Source organism: Aulonocara sp. 'chitande type north' Nkhata Bay, linkage group LG16 (assembly GCF_057382095.1).
Source record: "Aulonocara sp. 'chitande type north' Nkhata Bay isolate Kocher_YH1m ecotype deep benthic linkage group LG16, A_spYH_male_GT1.1, whole genome shotgun sequence".
NCBI classification, from domain to species: Eukaryota; Metazoa; Chordata; class Actinopteri; order Cichliformes; family Cichlidae; genus Aulonocara; species Aulonocara sp. 'chitande type north' Nkhata Bay.
The window spans coordinates 13225943-13242680 of record NC_141359.1 but is presented as its reverse complement, the minus strand read 5'-3'; the positions used below and the strand labels follow the sequence as shown (position 1 = coordinate 13242680).

General features: G+C 41.4%; 1 protein-coding gene and 1 long non-coding RNA gene across 4 annotated transcripts in view; one reads left to right on the top strand and one right to left on the bottom strand.

The window, feature by feature from the left end:
- Positions 1-16738, top strand: part of LOC147311141 (amine oxidase [flavin-containing]-like) — a 53579-nt gene that overhangs the window by 29146 nt on the left and 7695 nt on the right. The window contains exons 4-8 of the mRNA XM_086265470.1: positions 196-333; positions 12864-12968; positions 13089-13180; positions 13965-14106; positions 15154-15303. Coding sequence (XP_086121596.1) covers positions 196-333; positions 12864-12968; positions 13089-13180; positions 13965-14106; positions 15154-15303 — 627 coding nt within the window. The remainder of the gene's footprint in view (positions 1-195; positions 334-12863; positions 12969-13088; positions 13181-13964; positions 14107-15153; positions 15304-16738) is intronic.
- On the bottom strand, positions 19-16371 carry LOC147311142 (uncharacterized). 3 transcript variants are annotated; one of them, XR_015125271.1, is made up of 5 exons: positions 14659-16371; positions 13944-14131; positions 10983-11140; positions 3481-3620; positions 19-3400 (listed from the first exon to the last, which is right to left on the bottom strand). It is a non-coding gene; the product is annotated as an uncharacterized LOC147311142 (long non-coding RNA). The 3 variants fall into 3 exon arrangements; XR_015125272.1 differs by having other exon boundaries at positions 13944-14128; XR_015125270.1 differs by having other exon boundaries at positions 13944-16371.

The following is a 16738-nucleotide window of genomic DNA, read 5'->3' as shown; positions in this document are numbered from 1 at the left end:
TCCCAGCCTTTTTAATTTTACAACCAAGATAGTGTATCTATTGCTTTTAATGGGCATACAGAAAAAAAATGACATTTACATTCAAGTCATTTATGAGCGTAGAAGTACAAGCATAGATCAGTTAGCCTTTTCAGAAATATGTGTGACATTTCTTTCTTTTTTGTCATGATCTAATTGCGAGTATGTGTCTTTTAGAATAAGGAGGCAAAGTGGGTTGATCTAGGCGGTGCCTACATTGGACCGACACAGAACCGCATCCTCCGTCTGGCCAAAGAGTACGGCATAAAGACCTACAAAGTCAACGAGCAGGAGAACTTGGTGCATTATGTTAATGTGAGTGTGTTTTTTTTATTGCAGATAATTTTCTACTCCAAGCTTTCTTGGTTTATGTCATCTCTGTGTACTCAATGACAGATGTTTACTCATGACATGTTCCAGATGTATTCTTCACTTTAAGTGATGGAGTAAATGATGACAGTTTTCAGAAGATGATGCACCATATCTTGAGTCTGACCCATTATCCAATAGAAAGGAAATCCAAGTCTCTGCTACTTTTCTGGCATCACGCAGTAGGCATGGCAACAAGGATCTTTATCAACATTTTTCAATTGCCACTTTCTGCCGCTGGCACTTTTCCTGTCAGCTTGACTTTTTTATATTTACTGACCAAAGTTGCAACGTTAATACATTGCATGAGCTAACAGAGCTAGCCTCTTTGCCATCAGCAGTAGAGTTTGAAGCATTTTTTGGGAATCTTTTTGTTTGCACTAACAACGAAGTAATAACTTGTCACGTCATCATCATTGTTAACTTTAGTTCACTTGACTGTAATCAAAAAAATTAGCCAACCCCCCCCCCCACACGGTCAGACAGAACATATAGCAGTGGAGGAGCTTGTTAATGATCTCAAGACTGGGACCAGTTACCAAGAACACCAATGGTAACACACTGGTTATAACACCAGACCTCAGTCCTGTAGAAAATGTGCTGTAGGCGGCTTTAAAACCTAAAGCATTTAGAGATTTTCTGTAAAGAGGGCCAAAACCCTCCTGAGATGTGTGCAAACCTAATGACCAACTACAAGGAATATCTTTTTTTTTACTCTTAGTTTTAGTTTTTTTGGACAGTGGTTTGGGGGAAAAAAATGAAATATGTGGAGCAGAGCCATCTGGCTAACAGGAAGAGCTACGTGAGGATGCCCTTCATGGACTATAACTCCACATTCAACTCTATAATTCCAGACATCCTTATCGCCAAACCGACCTCCTTCAGATGCCCCTTTCCCTCTTATTCCTAGGTTAAAGCTCGGTAAACACCCTGGTAAAGAAGACCCAACAGCGGCTGCACTTCCTCCATGTCCTGAGGAAGAAAAACCTGGACTAGAAGCTACTGCTGGGCTTCTACTGCTCCTCAGTGGAGAGCATGCTCTGTGTACACAGGGCCCACAACTGAGATCAGAAAGGCTGTGCAGAGGGTAATTAATACTGCCAAAAAAAGGCTGTCCTCTGCCACACCTGGAGGCCATCGCCAGATTCTCCTGTCTCAGACAAACCAGGGCCATCACAGGTGACCCTGCCCACCTCCTGTTTGACTCGCCAAACTCACTAACAGCTTCTTCCCCTGGGCCATTTGGACTATTAACAAACAATACGCCACAAAAAACTCCACTCCTGCCCACCCAGCCACTAATCTGAGCCATGGTCTGAGTAACCCTCATCACTCAGGCCACTCACACACAGACTTTCCAACTTTTGCTCTAATGTATGTCTTTTGTCTCTTGTTTGTATATATTAGTCTTGATTTTATATATTTCTCATGTTTGTTATTTATTCCTGCTGTCTTACTATTTAAATTTTATTCCTGCAAAATTGGCATGGGGCACCCACAATTTTGTTGTACATGTACAAATACAATACGGGACTTTTCTATTCTATTCTGGCTGCATTTTCAGCCCTAAAGTTTGCCGTTTAAATCACTATTGCCCATATATCTCCCCTATATTGCTTTCCAGATTACTTAAAGAAGACTGAGGTACTATGAAAAAGAAAACCAAATGTTCCTGTGGTTTCCTATATGTCTACAGAACAGCCACCACTCCTCCCTTCTTTAGCATTAGTGACTGGAGATGTTAATCTTTGCCAGAGGGATTTTAGTAATGCAGTTTCTCTTTTCTGAGTGGTTGAAAGGCAAACAAAGAGGAAAGGAAGAAAGAGACACTCAGGCTATATTTCTTTGTTCTTGTTATTCTGTGCTCAATATCTCATTAGTGAGGCTGCACCACTGTCCTTAACAGAGTTGTGTTCTTCTACCTGATTTAATTTTCCATTGCTACTATGTCCCCTGGTGAAACTACCCCTATTGTAAATCACTGGGCTGAGTAACGTGGCTGGGAGCTTTCTCTGTGTGTGTGGATGGAGAGTGCCTATGTTGGCTATCTTCAGTCACTGAATTATAACTTCAAAGCCAGTCCAATCCGGTCGTTAAGTCTGACGTCACTAGCCGTGTCTGGGCCTAAACTCCGCTGCAGGTCCATATATCAAACGATCACTATGGCATTACTGAGAGTTGAAAAACTGTCTAAAGTCTTTCATCTTTAATAAAATGATCAGCGTTCTGCTCTACCAGGTGTAACAATTGAGTTTAACATCCAGGCATCCATGAAAACGGAATTTATGACATTTAACTGAGTTAGAAGTTAGCAGGAAGTTAGCTCGCTAGCTTCTATCTAAATACAATATAGCATGCCCTGACTGCGGGGTTTTGGAAACAAATTAAAACGTACAATTCTGTTATCACTTCCAACACAAATGAAGACAGAAAACTAAACAGCAGTGACATTAGTAGGGTTACTGAAGTTTGGCTAGCTGTAGCTAATGATGTGCTACGTGACCGCTAGCGACACAGCTATGTTAGCATAATATAAACAAGCTAACTTTTTTTCCACTCGATAAAAGTTAACGTGAGTGTTCTCGGTGATCAGGAACAAATGTAATCGCATGGCAGGATGCTGTAAAAGGACCAAACTTCAGCCAGGAGAACAACTGAGATAATCCATCCACAATACGAGGTTAGTCATTCATATACTGCTGCATGGGCTGGGCTGTAGTTACATCCTAAGGTTTTAAAAACTGAGCTTAAATAAATGATTAGCAGTAATAAAAGCCAAGGGAGGTCAACAGTGATCAGTGACTGTTTTAGGAGCTTTTTTTGTCATGAACCGAAGTTCCGAGCGCAGGCAGGACCCAGTAGCAGAACACACACACTAGGGTAGGAGCGAATAAAGAAAGTAATTTTTATTGCAACTAAAGGTGTCCCGTGAGGGTAGCCTGAAAAACAACGTATGGAACCAGAAGAAACCGAGGGACCGCGCAGGGAACGCCGAGAGCGGGGCTGTGAGAGGCTGTAAAACAAAAAGAGAGACAGATTACTGGGGTGCGGAAAAAAGGCAGCATACGAGGGAAGGTGGAGTGTGCGTCTCACGGTGATAGCCGGGCCGAGTGAACCAGAGGGGGGTGGAGCTCCAAAAGGGGTCGAGACGGCGAAGCTGATGGTGAACCAAATCTCAGGCGGACAGGTGGACAGGCAGGTGGCTCGAAAACAAAAACACGCCGAGTTGTGATCTGGGTACACAGGGAAAAAACAGTGTTAGGTCCGATGGAGAGTTTGTCATAAGAGTTCTTTTCCCGCAGGCGTACGTTCCCGCTGAGAGGCGACTACGGACTGGCGTGGAGCAGCAGGTAGGGCAGGATTAAATAGTCCACCTGGTGATCGCCTGGGATGGGATGCAGGTGTGGGGTTAGCAGCCACGCTCGTGGGCGTGGACATCCCAGCAGCACCCCGGACGCCGGGCCGCGGACCATGACATTTTTGAAATTAAATAGAAGAAAATACATAACATTAAACATGTTAACAACACAAAAGCCATATTAAACGCAGACTACTTTAGGCCTGGAAGTAGGATTCGTCACGTCATCACTTAACGACCGGGTGGATTATTATTACTTCTGCCCTCTAGGTGTGTGCACAACAAAATGCACATATGAAACACTACAATATATCCCCCCCTCCACCAACACACACACACACACACACACACACACGCACACGCACATACACACACTAAAACATATGGTATTAACAGATTATCAGATTAACAGATACCGTGACCATGTATAGTACATAACACTCCACATAGATTTCTTTACTTTTCTGCACTCATTCCTGGCCGAAGAATTATAAAATATTATTATTTCTATTATATTAGTAAAAAATATTTAGTGATAGCTGACGGTGACGAGTGTTCGATGGTTCTTTCTGTTTTTTTAAAAGAACCATTACTTTAGCAAAAGAGACAATAAACCACTATGAAAACACCTCATTACATGTATAACTGCATTGATGATTGAAATTGTGGATAAATCAGCAAAAGCAAATAAATAAGTAAAGTAAAAGTAATTATTCTACAGAAAAATGTTCCTTGTCAGTGTTTTATGGACCACAACTAATAGTGGAAATGTTTAAGGCTAAGGTAATTTCAAACTCATTTAAAGCTTTTACTCTGTTTAATCTACAGTAATGCATGGCATTCTACAAAACCACAGAAACATAGGCCTACATTTGATCTTTTAAAAAGAAAGAGGAGCTAGCTACCTTTAGCAGCAGTTTGCCTCGCATGCTGGTCTCCCACTAGTCTTCCACCAAATACCAGACATTTATCTACATTACACACAGGAAACGTGCTACATTTTCCAATGCAAGCCGTTTCCAAGGCAAACAGAGCTTCCAGCGACAGGCTGGAATGACAGAATGCTGTTTGAGATGAAAGGAGAGAGATTGCTTTCACCTTGGCACGTTTTAATTGATGCCAGTTTTTAGATTTGACTTGGAAAGCACTGCTTCCCTCGCTTTTCCAATTCTAGCCTTAAAGTGAATTTTATGGTATGCCACATATGCCATGCTTCCTTCCTCTAACCGAGAGAGATTGTTGCTACACTATGCATAGCTCACTGAAGGTGCAGATTTAAACACCATGGAGTAGGTGTTCATTTGCAGGATTAGAGTACACTGGAGTGGCAGCTGATGATATTGCTCTAGTATTTATTTGTCAGAAAGTTATTTTTAAAGGAGCACGTTATTTAGCATTTAGTAAACCTGTGTTCTTTCAAACTTGCACAGCTGCTGCTAAAAAATACAGTCTGTGCAGAATAATACTCTAGATAAGGGGTCGGCAACCCTAGGCACGCGTGCCACAGTTGGCACGCGAAGGGTTAACTGATGGCACGGCCATAGCTGGACTGGCCATCTTGCATAATGGGCATTTGCTCGGTGGCCCGATGATTTTTTATTTTTTTTGTAACGGTATAAACAATGAAAGGTGTTGGATTGGCCAGATGCTGGCCGGTGTGTAAAAATAGCTCAGTTGTTTGGTGGTGGCATCGTGGAGCTTCCACAGATTCAGTAAAATTAACAAGTGGTGGAGGCTGCACGTGGATGAGGGAGATCGGAGGCAGGACGAGGAGAGACCCAAGGCGGCCGCCGGTCCGAGCGTCAGGTGAACTGAACTTCAGGTAAGAAGTTATGACCTGCAGTCTATCTGGGTCAGATATAAACCAAGCTTAGGTGGAGTTTATTTTCATTATGCTGACTTTTTACAGTCAGTTACAATAACTCGTACTGCGTACTAGCTAGCATGATGGAGTTTCTATACAGCTGGGTGGGTGCTATGATGTTACTGATAGTGAACTTTATTTTATTCATAAGGTTAATTAGTAGAGTTGCCAACCGTCCCGTACAAACGGAATCGTCCCGCATTCAGAAATATTATTACGAGTTTCGTGTTGAGCTGCCCGATGCGCCGCCCGGCGTAGGAGGAACTAAGTCTAAGTCTAAGTTGAGCTGAGAAGGAACACAGTTTGTCCTGTACTTCAGCTAGAATGAAAAAAGACACAAAGGTGGAGTTATTCTGTGTCTTTGCTGCACAGCTGCCTCTTCTTCTCTCATTCTCTCCCCCTCTCTCTCCTGTTGCTACTTCAATCATGAAACTGATCAATGATCAGCTGATCGGCTTTTCTCTCTTGTTTATCGCCTACTTTGCGCCAGAAAGAGGAAACCGCCGGATGTCGCGCTAAACAGCACGTTTAAGCTTCATCAGCTGTTGTTAGAATTTATTTAATATTAATTTTTAGTATCAGCTGATGTTTGCTGGAGCCACAGCTGTAAAGCTGCTGGTCATGATGTCGATTTGGATATGTGGTGAGAGGAAAACATGAAGATGAAACCAGGAGATGTCCTTACTGAATCATCAGAGCTGAACAGGTGATGGAGAAACAGGTTTACCTTTTAGGTGACATGAATGAGTTGAAGGGAAGTTATGAACTGTTTCTGAGAGACAAATAACACCAGGATCCTTTTCTAAGTAGCTGACAGCTGGTAACTGTGCAGGGGCGGGTCTAGCAAAGTTTTGCCAGGGGGGCAGGTAGGGCATTAACAGGGAAAGGGGGGCACAAAGAAATACTTTTCTTTGTTCTTCTCATTTAAAATGTCTGGCTGTTATTAAATAATTATCTGAAGCTTACAACCAAAGTTTTTATCTGATGTAAAATGTATAGAAATCATACATATACCAACAAGATTTTACATCACTGTCACAACAGCATTTGTTTTCATTCAAAGGCTTTATGGCTTTAATACCTTTTTTTGTCCCAGTCCAGCCCTGGGCACGACACGCAGTAAATTAATCTGAGAAGGTGCATCAAAAAATAAATGGCCGCACCAGCGGTGCACATAGCAAATCAGCTTGCATAGACACATTAGTTGTGCCGCTTCTTAATGACAGTATCTTAACTAACAACCCCAAGTACTAGATTCAACTTGTAATTGGCTAAAAATAACTTAGCCTACTGGTGAGAGGGACGTTGTTAGCTTTCCACATTCCGACACTTCAAAAGCTTCAGGAGCTGTCCGCTCAGCACAGCATCAGCACCACGGAGATACATGGATACACAATGCACTTTTGGGCCTTTCAGGTGTATGGACCAATGTTTTATTTTCTGATCAAACCAGAAAGCTTTAATGAGCAGCTAGATTTGTCTCGCATTAACTGGCTGAGTTAATGCCAGTTAATGCAACATCGAAGCAGCTGGAATCCACAGCTGTGCATTTTCACCTGCTGGACATCACTACCTGACAAGTTTAACTGTCTTCAGAACATTGCAGAGGCCTTATTGACAGTATTTGGCTCTACATATCTGTGTGAGCAGATTTTCTCTCACATGAGTGTCCTCAGGTAGCCGTCTGAATGCTGGACACTCGGAGACCTGTGTCTCTGAGTGGGAGACCAGAGATCACATTAACATGTGTGTCTCTGTATTAACAGACATGCCATATTGGCCCAGTTTATTTTTCCTTATCATTGTTGTGAGGCACGGTGGTTAGCACTGTTGCCGCACAGCAAGAAGGTCCTGAGTTCAATTCCACCATCAGGCCGGGGTCTTTCTGTGTGGAGTTTGCATGTTCTCCCCGTGTTCGCGTGGGTTCTCTCCGGGTACTCCGGCTTCCTCCCACCGTCCAAAGACATGCAGCTTGTGGGGATAGGTTAACTGGATAATCCAAATTGCCACTAGGTGTGAATGTGCGAGTGAATGTGAGTGTGAATGGTTGTCTGTCTCTGTGTGTTAGCCCTGCGACAGACTGGCGACCTGTCCAGGGTGTACCCCGCCTTTCGCCCTATGAAAGCTGGGATAGGCTCCAGCGCCCCCCGCGACCCTGAAAAGGATAAGCGGAAGCGAATGGATGGATGGATTCTTGTGAGGAGACCATAAATAGCATTTGTATTTTCTGTTGTACAGTTCATTTGGTGTTATGGATAAAAAGTGTCTTTTTTTTGTTTCAAAATAGCTGATAACTATTCGCTGATAGCTGCCAACATCTGCGAACAAATATAATTCTACAAAGTGGTTCTATGTAGTGTGTAACTGTTCATATAGAGCGTTATTAAATTTACTGCTAATGCAATCATATGGCGAAATGACCTCTGAGGAAATTTTAAATGGCACTCGCCATCAGAATGGTTGCCTACCCCTGCTCTAGATCTCACTTGGCTGCATTTAAAAAAGCCACCCTGTGTTTTCCTTGTTGAATTTAAAACATCCAGGCACAGGAAAAGACGAGAAGTCTTCTGTGCTATGATTACTTGGGTAACATATTGATCAAGAACACTGTGTGCTCTCTGTGGTTTTTGTTTAGTCCATTTATTTAGCGACTGATTGACAATGAAGCATGGTTTCGTGATCTTCACCACCCTGTCCCTAGCACTGATGTATTATTGACTTAACCTACTTACAACAGCGCTGCGAAATATCACCAGCATAACACAGACAGCAGTTAGAAAACACATTTCTCTATTTCTGCTGTTGTGGCATGTTATGTGAACCCTAAATGAATCCATTCTGGTGTATGGGAGCTCCCATGTGACTGTGTCTCCCTAGCTACTATCTCTGTAAGATCCACTCGAAGACTCAGACTCACACACGCCACTCGTAGCTTCCTGGCTGGTTTCCATGGCAGCATGCCTCATCAAAAGCAGCTCCCACCTATCACTGTCAGGCAGTGTGTATGTGCTCTGTGTGTGCACATGTTTGTGCTTTTGTGTATGCATATTCTAGTGTTACTGCTCTCACAGCTTACACTGATATACACGTTCACACACCAACAAGTGTTACAGTGGTCCAAGATGGAAGTTAAGAGTCTTGCTCCTTCTCTTCTCTCCATTTTTGCATCTCCTCGTAGCTGTAACTAATGCCTTTTTAAAGCGCTAAAAATGGGATGGGATGCTCACATTATTTCCCTTTTACCAGCTGGTGGACTGAGCTTACCATTAAGCTGTGATGGAAGTGGCTACTATGGCTTTGGCTACCCTGTTATGGGTGTGGCGAAAAGACCCAAATGAAAGGCTCTCAAGCCAGAACTTCCATCCATCCATTCGCTTCCGCTTATCCTTTTCAGGGTCACGGGGTCGCTGGAGCCTATCCCAGCTGTTCAAGGTAGAACTTATTAAGCAGAAAGAAACAACCTATATTAAGGTGAAGTAAAGGAAGTCTTAGAATGCTATAATAATTACAGTGATAAGCAAACTCAAAACTCTAGTAGCTATTCAAATGGGGCCTTTCAGAGAAAATGTCAGGGTTTTGGAAACCATTAGATATTGTAAAACTGTTTGCATTTTATGTTGGCCAATAATGAATGCCCTGCAAGATAGAAATACAAGAAATCTTTAGACTGGCTTCAGAGGTGGTGTTTTGATATGATTTATTATCTTACACCTGAGAACCAATCCCTGCATCGGCAGTTCACAGCAATCAGTCTTTATTACCTATATTTTTATCGTGTGTGTGTTAGTGTTTTACTACACCTTTTTGTTTGTCAGTAGCTTTGAATTACAAAAGAAGAAATTCAAAAGAATAAACTCATAGTTTCACATGGTGACACAAGTCAATAAGACTTTATATGAACAGTAAGCAGTGATCTAACCCATTTGACACCCTCTACATTTCTTCACAGAACAAAAGCTAGAGTAATTGTAAATCAGCATGTGTCCCAAGCCATTGTGTAATTACAGCTAGCTTTCAAGCAAGCCATGTAGCTAATCAGCTTTTCTATGGCAGATTGTAATCCAAAAGGCCAGTACTGCTTTCCCTTATCAGCAAACCACCGCCTAACAGGCAAATGCAGCTCTCAGCACTGGATTCATTAATGAGGGATCACTATCAGAGACGGGGAAACAGACTTTGATTAAATACTGTGCTTGCTTATCAGAGATTGAGAAAGAGTCCGGGATTGTCCCTTGGATCCTGCAGCACTTTGGATGCTGTGCATGTTTGCACGTTCACAAGACCAGTGAGGGAAACGGCCGTACCAGCTGTGTCTGTTTAGCTTGCTTTTAGAGAATGCCAAGTGCTGCACATTCACTAAGAAGCCACCAGCTTGTGAGAGCTGGCAAAAAGCAGAGGGAACAGCCATCTGATACACCAGTTTGTCATTTTTAGACACACTTTGACATATTCAGATATATTATTTGGAGTTGCATTATTTTGCAACCAAATCAAATCTGTTTTTCTGGTGTTTTTTGGCAAATATGAGACGAGCCTTTATATTCTTTTTGGTCAACAGTGGGTTTTGCTATGAAACTCTCCCATCGAGACCATTTTTGCCTTATGTAGTTCTTACTGGATAAATCATGAACACCTTAACTGAGGCAGGTGAGGCCTGCAGTTCTTGAGATGTTGTTCTGGGTGCTTTTGTGACCTCCTGGACGAGTCATTGATGCACTCCTGGAGTCATTTTGGTCACTGGCCACTCCTAGAAAGTTTTCTCAATTTTTGAATAACAGCTCTCCACTTGGTTTAGTCTTAGAAAAGGTTTTCCAGACTGATGGATGTTATTGGCTTTGTCTTTCAGCTGTTTTTTTGCGTTTCTATAGATCAAGGCATGACGTGTTGCTTAGCTTACTTCACTTTGTCAGACAGGTTATATTTAAGTGATTTCTGGATTAGTGTGGCTAGTTGAAAGTGAACTTTTCAAAGGTCAGCTTTCCAAAAAATGTGGCTGATCAAAGTATATTCACAATTTAACAAGGGAGGGCAACTACTTTTTCAAATAGGACATGGTAGGTTTGTGTAGCTTTTTTCCCTTATTAAATGAAATGATTAGTTAATCTAATCATTTAATAATTTACTAAATTTTAAAACTAAATGTAGTTTAAAAAATAAGAAATCAAGAAGAGCAAACATTTTTCCCAGTACTGTATATTACGTTGGGCAATAAAATATTTATTGATCATAGATGTTTGTTTAGAAGTCAGATAAGAGCGTACAATGTAATTTGGATAAAAGTCTAAGGGCAGTGATTAGCGATTTCTGAGATTAATTGAAATCTTTATCTTTATATGGTTGTAATAAAATCCTCCTACTCTGAAGTACAGTCACCTTTGTCGTCAAGCAGTCTTCGTTTGGTCCTCTGATTGAGGACACTTCCCTGCTCGCTGATGTGGAAACAGATGTTGCCATGCTTCATCTCCCCCTCCTCTTCTCTCCTCCCTCTGTATTCTCTTGGCCGTGGTCACCATGGAGACAGACCTGTTGTTCTGTGCACAGAAGCAGAGACAGTATGCTGCAATGAGACACATCATCATCATCATCCCTCTCTGTCTATCACTGAATTCTGTGTAGCAGTGAAGAACAGACTGTGAATACTAAAAAACAAAGGTGCTGTCGCCTTGCAGTCACACACACACACACACACACACACACACACACACACACACACACACACACACACACACACACACACACACACACACACACACACTTTAAAAACAAACAAACAGGTGATCATTTTATTTCAGTAAATGGCTAAATCTAGTAATATCACAAATGATTGTGCAGCTGCTTTTACATGTTTTAAGCAGTGAAAGTCACACAACACTTTGCTGTGCTATTTTTATTCAACAGAAGTCTTCTCTTTCATTGTTTTTGAGGAGTCTGATCTGAGAAATGTGTGAACTTATTATTGATCTAAGGTTCTCAAAGAATGTTCAATTGTTTTCTGTGGCTCTCCAGTGAAAATGACAGAATTTGTTGATACCGAATTTGCCATGCCGTGGGACAGTATGAGAACAATTTGCCTTTCTTTTTTTTTCTTAATTTTGTACATTTTTCCTTTGCAACCGTCCATCTAAATTTCAGAACCCTTGCTATAGATAATATAATTAAAAGTCTTATTTCTTATAATTACCCCTTAGGAAACACTTTATTGTGCTTACCCATTTACTTTTTTATGCTAATCTAACAGATTTGTTTTTTCTTAGCATAATCATACTTTTTGGTGATGCCACTACAGTTGAGTCTTGTAGTTTAAGAGGTTACACATTTCTGTTTCTGTAATATTTATGCATCAATAATGATTTTCAATGATACTGAGAGAGTTTTGCAAGGAGAAACAAAGAAATATTGCTATATTTGACATTAGACTAGCTCAGTAACGGATTTACCTTTAACCGTGACAAGAAGATTTTAGGGCTACATAACAGCTGGACAGTTACAGCTGCATTGTTGGACAATGAAATGAACAACTAAACACTTTTGATATTTGTTTTGTTTTTTTCCTTTATTACAGTGGTATCACCTTACACAACACAATAAGTTAAGAGAATGTAAATAATAGGAGCCATTATTAATTCAATACAGCTGCAGACAGCTGCAGTGTCTCTGAGCTAGCAGCTCTGTGAGGCTGAGGGAATTTCAACAGTTTGTGTTTAGTGGGACTTGAAATAAATGTCCTTGTCAAGCTAAATGCCATATTACGGGAGAGATTATTTGAGGTTACATCAACACGTAGCTAAGAGACCATTGCTAGAAAGCAACAAAAATTCATCTCTAGTTACAATTGTGTTTTGGAAACCAAAACACAAATAAGTGACCTTGATAGTTTTGAAACCACTGCATCTACCCCTGACTGTCACCTCTGTGTTTGTATGTCTTTGTGTGTGATTGAGAAATGCAGAAATAAACTAGACCAGGCATAAAAATTATGGCTTTAGATTATGGCTACTCTTATCACATTTAATGATTCAGTATCTCTGATTCAGTTGTAAACATTGCACAAGCTATTACTCCACTTTCTCCACCACTCTTCAAACTGCTTTCACGGTCAGTTAGAGGTCAACTGAAACAAATCTTTAATGGCAAATGCTGAAATGTTGTTCTTTGAATGCTGCCATCATTAAGCACAGCTTTTATAAGCAATGGTTATTTGATGATTGAAGAATATTGTTTTGGTGATGATGGCCGCAATCATGTGTCCAACAGGGAAAGTCTTACCCGTTCAAAGGCTCCTTGCCTCCCATGTGGAACCCCATCGCTTTGATGGACTTCAACAACCTCTTTAGAACAATGGATAAGATGGGCGAGGAGGTAAAGCAGTTCTCACTATTAATGAGTATTCTTATTAATAAGCATTCTAGATTGGTTTACTGGACAGGTTGCACACCTGCTACATGCCTGACTCATGCTGAACACCCTCCTGCATTTCAGATTCCCAGAGACGCTCCCTGGAGAGCTCCCCATGCTGAGGAGTGGGACAAGATGACCATGCAGGAACTCTTTGAAAAACTCTGCTGGACCAGGTAACATGTTCAAAATGTTTCCCGTTTGTGCAGAGAATAGGTCTAGCTATTCATCCTGTTATCTCTGAACGTTTATATCCAGGGTAAAGTTGTATTGCTAAATCTAAAGCTAATGCTAAAGTTATAAGCTAATGGTAGCTAGCTCAGTTAGCAAGGTATCTCATAGGGTGCATGGATGCAGCATTCTGCACAATTCCACTCACCAGAGCTGGAAGTAGAATTAACCAAAGAGCACATCATGCTATTTCCAATAAAATGATCTAAAAGGCTCCAACACCACAGTCACAGTTAAGAGGTCCAGTTCAGTGACTCAAACTTGCAGAGGTGGAAATGGTTACAGCTTCCTGTGTCAGCACTAATAAGAATAAGAATTCTCATCCCTGCAAAAACTTTGAAAACGGATGCTGAAGGTTGTAGCTGTTTCATAGAGGTTTTTGGTGGAGAAGCTTCAGTATATGATGCACTGTGAGTGAGAATGTTTTTGATAATCTAATTACTGTGTAAATTTAAAATATGCAGCTTGTAAAAAGTAAATTACATTTTTGTAACAACATAGAAATAACAGTCCTTCACTAATTAAAAGATTGTACCGCTCCTGTGTTTGAATTACTGCTCAAATGTAGATTATGTGCAAGTCTCTGCTGGAAAAGTAGGACAAGCAAGCAGAAATCCCTGACATGGTGATTTATTTGTGCTTTGTTCACACTCTTACAGAATATAAAAATTGTGACTGGGGTACCTGCAGTATTTAAAGACTTCTTACCTTCCATGTAATCCCTCCCAGAACTGCTCGTCGCTTCGCCACACTGTTTGTCAACGTAAACGTGACCTCTGAACCCCACGAGGTGTCGGCTCTCTGGTTCCTCTGGTACGTCAAACAGTGCGGAGGGACAATGAGGATCTTCTCCACCACCAATGGAGGACAGGTATGTCTGCCCAAAATTATACCTACTGATTCAGAACAACAGACTGAAAGAATTCGTTTTTTTATATATCTGTCTGAACAAACAGAATATTCTCTCGGCGTGCCAAGAAGTGGACTTGCGTTCTCTGCCTCTCACACAGATTCATTCAGTGATTCAGAGGAGCAGTGTGAACGTCAGAGGGAGATCCCTCACAGCCCAGTCTCCTTAGTCTGGCCTGAATAAGATGCTGTCCACACAAAAGATGTTTTCTTGGAATACTCAGGGCGTCTTTTCTGCTGCCGTTCCTCAAGCTGAGGGCCTTGTTCCCATAGCCACAAAGGCTTTGGTAAACAAATGACAAACAGTAGTGCAGTCGGCTCCTTCCTGTTTGCTCCACATTTAAAGCTTGCACGCCTTGTGGATGGTGCATACATAGGGGTGTTTGAAGTATTTACACATAGTCATCTTAAACATATGGATATGCTATTGGTATGCATTGCTTCGAGTGCAGCTGCACTCCTCCTGCAAAACTGCAAATGTGTCTTTAATCAAACAAGACAAGAAGAGGCTCACCTCGTTTCACCGCCCAGGACTGATTCAGGTGTAGCTCGTGCTTTCACAGCGACTGCTTGACAAATTCATCCAAATGCCACAGAGGAATGCACACAATGTGTTTCTGGTCAGGGATGAGAGAGATGTTGACACTAACCACATGGAAATGGTTTTGTGTATCGGAGCTTTGACAGCCCAAACCTCTCTACCTCCTCACTGTCATCTTCATCATTTAACATTTGCTGGCCTGGCTTTATGAACGTGTTTCTTTTGAATTAAGATGCAGAAATTTGTAGTGAAGGAAATGAAGGCGGACTGAGGATAACCGGTGTGTATCACCAGGATAAATCAGGGGATTTTATCGGCTTCATTCCAAACTGGGAGTTTATTAGCCTTGCTGAGGGGTACCCAGAGGGGGATCAGAGTCACTTCTACCCAATATAAATAGAAACCAGTGTTGCTGCATCTGCTCTCCCTGTTGGTGCTCACTGAACTCTGCTCTCTTTGTGTCTCAAGGAGAGGAAGTTTGTAGGGGGTGCGAATCAGGTGAGTCAGTGCATGGCGAGGGAGCTGGGAGACCGAGTGAAGCTGCAGTCTCCAGTCTACAGGATCGACCAGACCGGAGACATGGTTGTGGTGGAGACCGTGGACAAGCAGACCTACAAGGTGAGTTGAGTATATCACCAGTATTTCCTTTGAAGTACTATTCTTTAAGGACACTTTTTATGTCTTTCCTTACATATTCTGCTTTAGTCAGAAATATAATATTGAGCTGGAAATGAGCATTTGAAGTCGATTAATGTTTATTAACTGTATCTAGCACCAGATGATCTCAGAGATTACAACAAGATGGAGAGAAACCTAAGTATTCCACCTTTGAGCAGATCTTGGCCACAGTGAGAATAAAGTAAAGAGAGGAAAATAGAGGAAATGCGCTCAGGGAATCTCTGACCACAGAACAGTTTCCACTTTGCCTCAGTCTGTTTAAAATGAGCTTTGGCCCAGAAATGATGGCGGTGTTTCACCATCATGTTCACATGATAGAGCTTTAACCTGTATTTGTGAACAGTACAGTGTTCATAGACAGTGATTTCCAGAAGTGTTCCCGAGCCCTCCCAGTGATTTCATGACAATCATGCCTGCTTTAGTGCAGTGATGCAGCAGGGCCCAAAGGTCACGGGCATCCATTATTGATTTTCAGCCTTATCCTTTGCACACAGAAATTCCTCCAGATTCTTGGAATGTTTTGATGATATTATTCTTTTCAGTTTGATGTTGAGGAACATTTTTCTGAAATTGCTCCACAGTTTGTAGACACAGTTTTGGGGGTTTTTGCAGAGCATCTCTGAGATGCTCTTTTTATCGCTGGTCGTGTCACTTTGAGACATGTCACTGCCATCAAATTCAAAGTGAGCTTTTTGTTTCTGTAAATGATAATAGTAGATTTCTGATATTTTTCTGTATAAGTGAATAAAAGATGGCTTTCTGAGATCGGCAAGTCACTGCATTCTGTTTTCATTTACAGTTTACACAATGTTACAACTTTCTGAAACTGGGTTTGTAGACACAATTGATTAGTTCAGTCCAGTGGTTCCCAACCTTCAAATGGCCCACAAAACAAATAGTCAGAATGACTTTGCTTATATGGATACATCACCGTTAACGAGCTGATAAGATAATGAATAATGACGCTGCTGTTATGTTTCAGTAGATTGTGAATGCAGGACTTTCCTTTTCCCGTTTTCCTGTTACTGCAGCCATGTTTCAAATAACTGTTATAGTGTTTGTTTGATTTTATTATGTATTAGGAAATGAAACAGATACTATATTTATACACTAGGTAATGTGAGATAATGCAGTCTGAATATGAAACATCCATGTATCTGTAAAACAGTAACTGCTTCACAGTGTTACTCACAAACTTCACTGGCACTGCTGCTCTTTGGCTGCCATCTACTGGCTGCTTGGAAAAAAGCAGTTAAAATGTACATGATCTGTGTTACTTTGTTGATTAGGTTGAATGTTTTCATTTATGGTCAGATGTTCCATTGTAATGAATTATGGGACAGCATTTTCTCCCCTCTTTTCATAAAGGATAGTC